The sequence below is a fragment of the Fulmarus glacialis genome, unplaced genomic scaffold, assembly GCF_000690835.1.
Source record: "Fulmarus glacialis isolate BGI_N327 unplaced genomic scaffold, ASM69083v1 scaffold18659, whole genome shotgun sequence".
NCBI lineage: Eukaryota > Metazoa > Chordata > Aves > Procellariiformes > Procellariidae > Fulmarus > Fulmarus glacialis.
This window is the reverse complement of record NW_009234083.1, coordinates 1,668-2,084: the sequence shown is the minus strand read 5'-3', so window position 1 is coordinate 2,084 and position 417 is coordinate 1,668. Positions and strand designations below refer to the sequence as shown.

The 417-nt window shown below is 61.6% G+C and overlaps 1 protein-coding gene across 1 annotated transcript in view; it reads right to left on the bottom strand.

The window, feature by feature from the left end:
- The window catches only part of LOC104082425 (actin, gamma-enteric smooth muscle-like), a gene marked incomplete at both ends in the record, with an annotated part of 1,078 nt that overhangs the window by 253 nt on the left and 408 nt on the right, over nt 1-417 (bottom strand). The window contains 2 exons of the mRNA XM_009585549.1: nt 11-66; nt 292-415. Of these exons, the coding sequence (XP_009583844.1) occupies nt 11-66; nt 292-415 (180 nt within the window). The remainder of the gene's footprint in view (nt 1-10; nt 67-291; nt 416-417) is intronic.

Sequence of the window (417 nt, the reverse complement as noted above, 5' to 3'; positions counted from 1 at the left end):
GGATGTCGATGTCGCACTTCATGATGGATTTGTAGGTCGTCTCGTGGATGCCAGCTGACTCCATGCCTGGGGTGGAAGGGGGCTGTCAGCACCCTGATCCCCACCCATGTCTCCTCAGGGCTCCCCAAAAGAACCATGGAGTCACCCATGGGTTTGTCCCCTCAATTTGGGGTGAAAAGCACCTGGAGGAGCCCCGAATGCCTCTGTGGGGCACCCATGGGAGCTGGTTGCCCGCTGGTGGGATGGTGGTGATGGGGGGCAACCACCTAGGACAGGTCGGGGTGGGCTCACCAATGAAGGAGGGTTGGAAGAGGGTCTCAGGGCAGCGGAAACGCTCGTTCCCGATGGTGATGACCTGCCCGTCGGGGAGCTCGTCGCTCTTCTCCAGCGAGGAAGAGGAGGGAGGCGACGGGCACT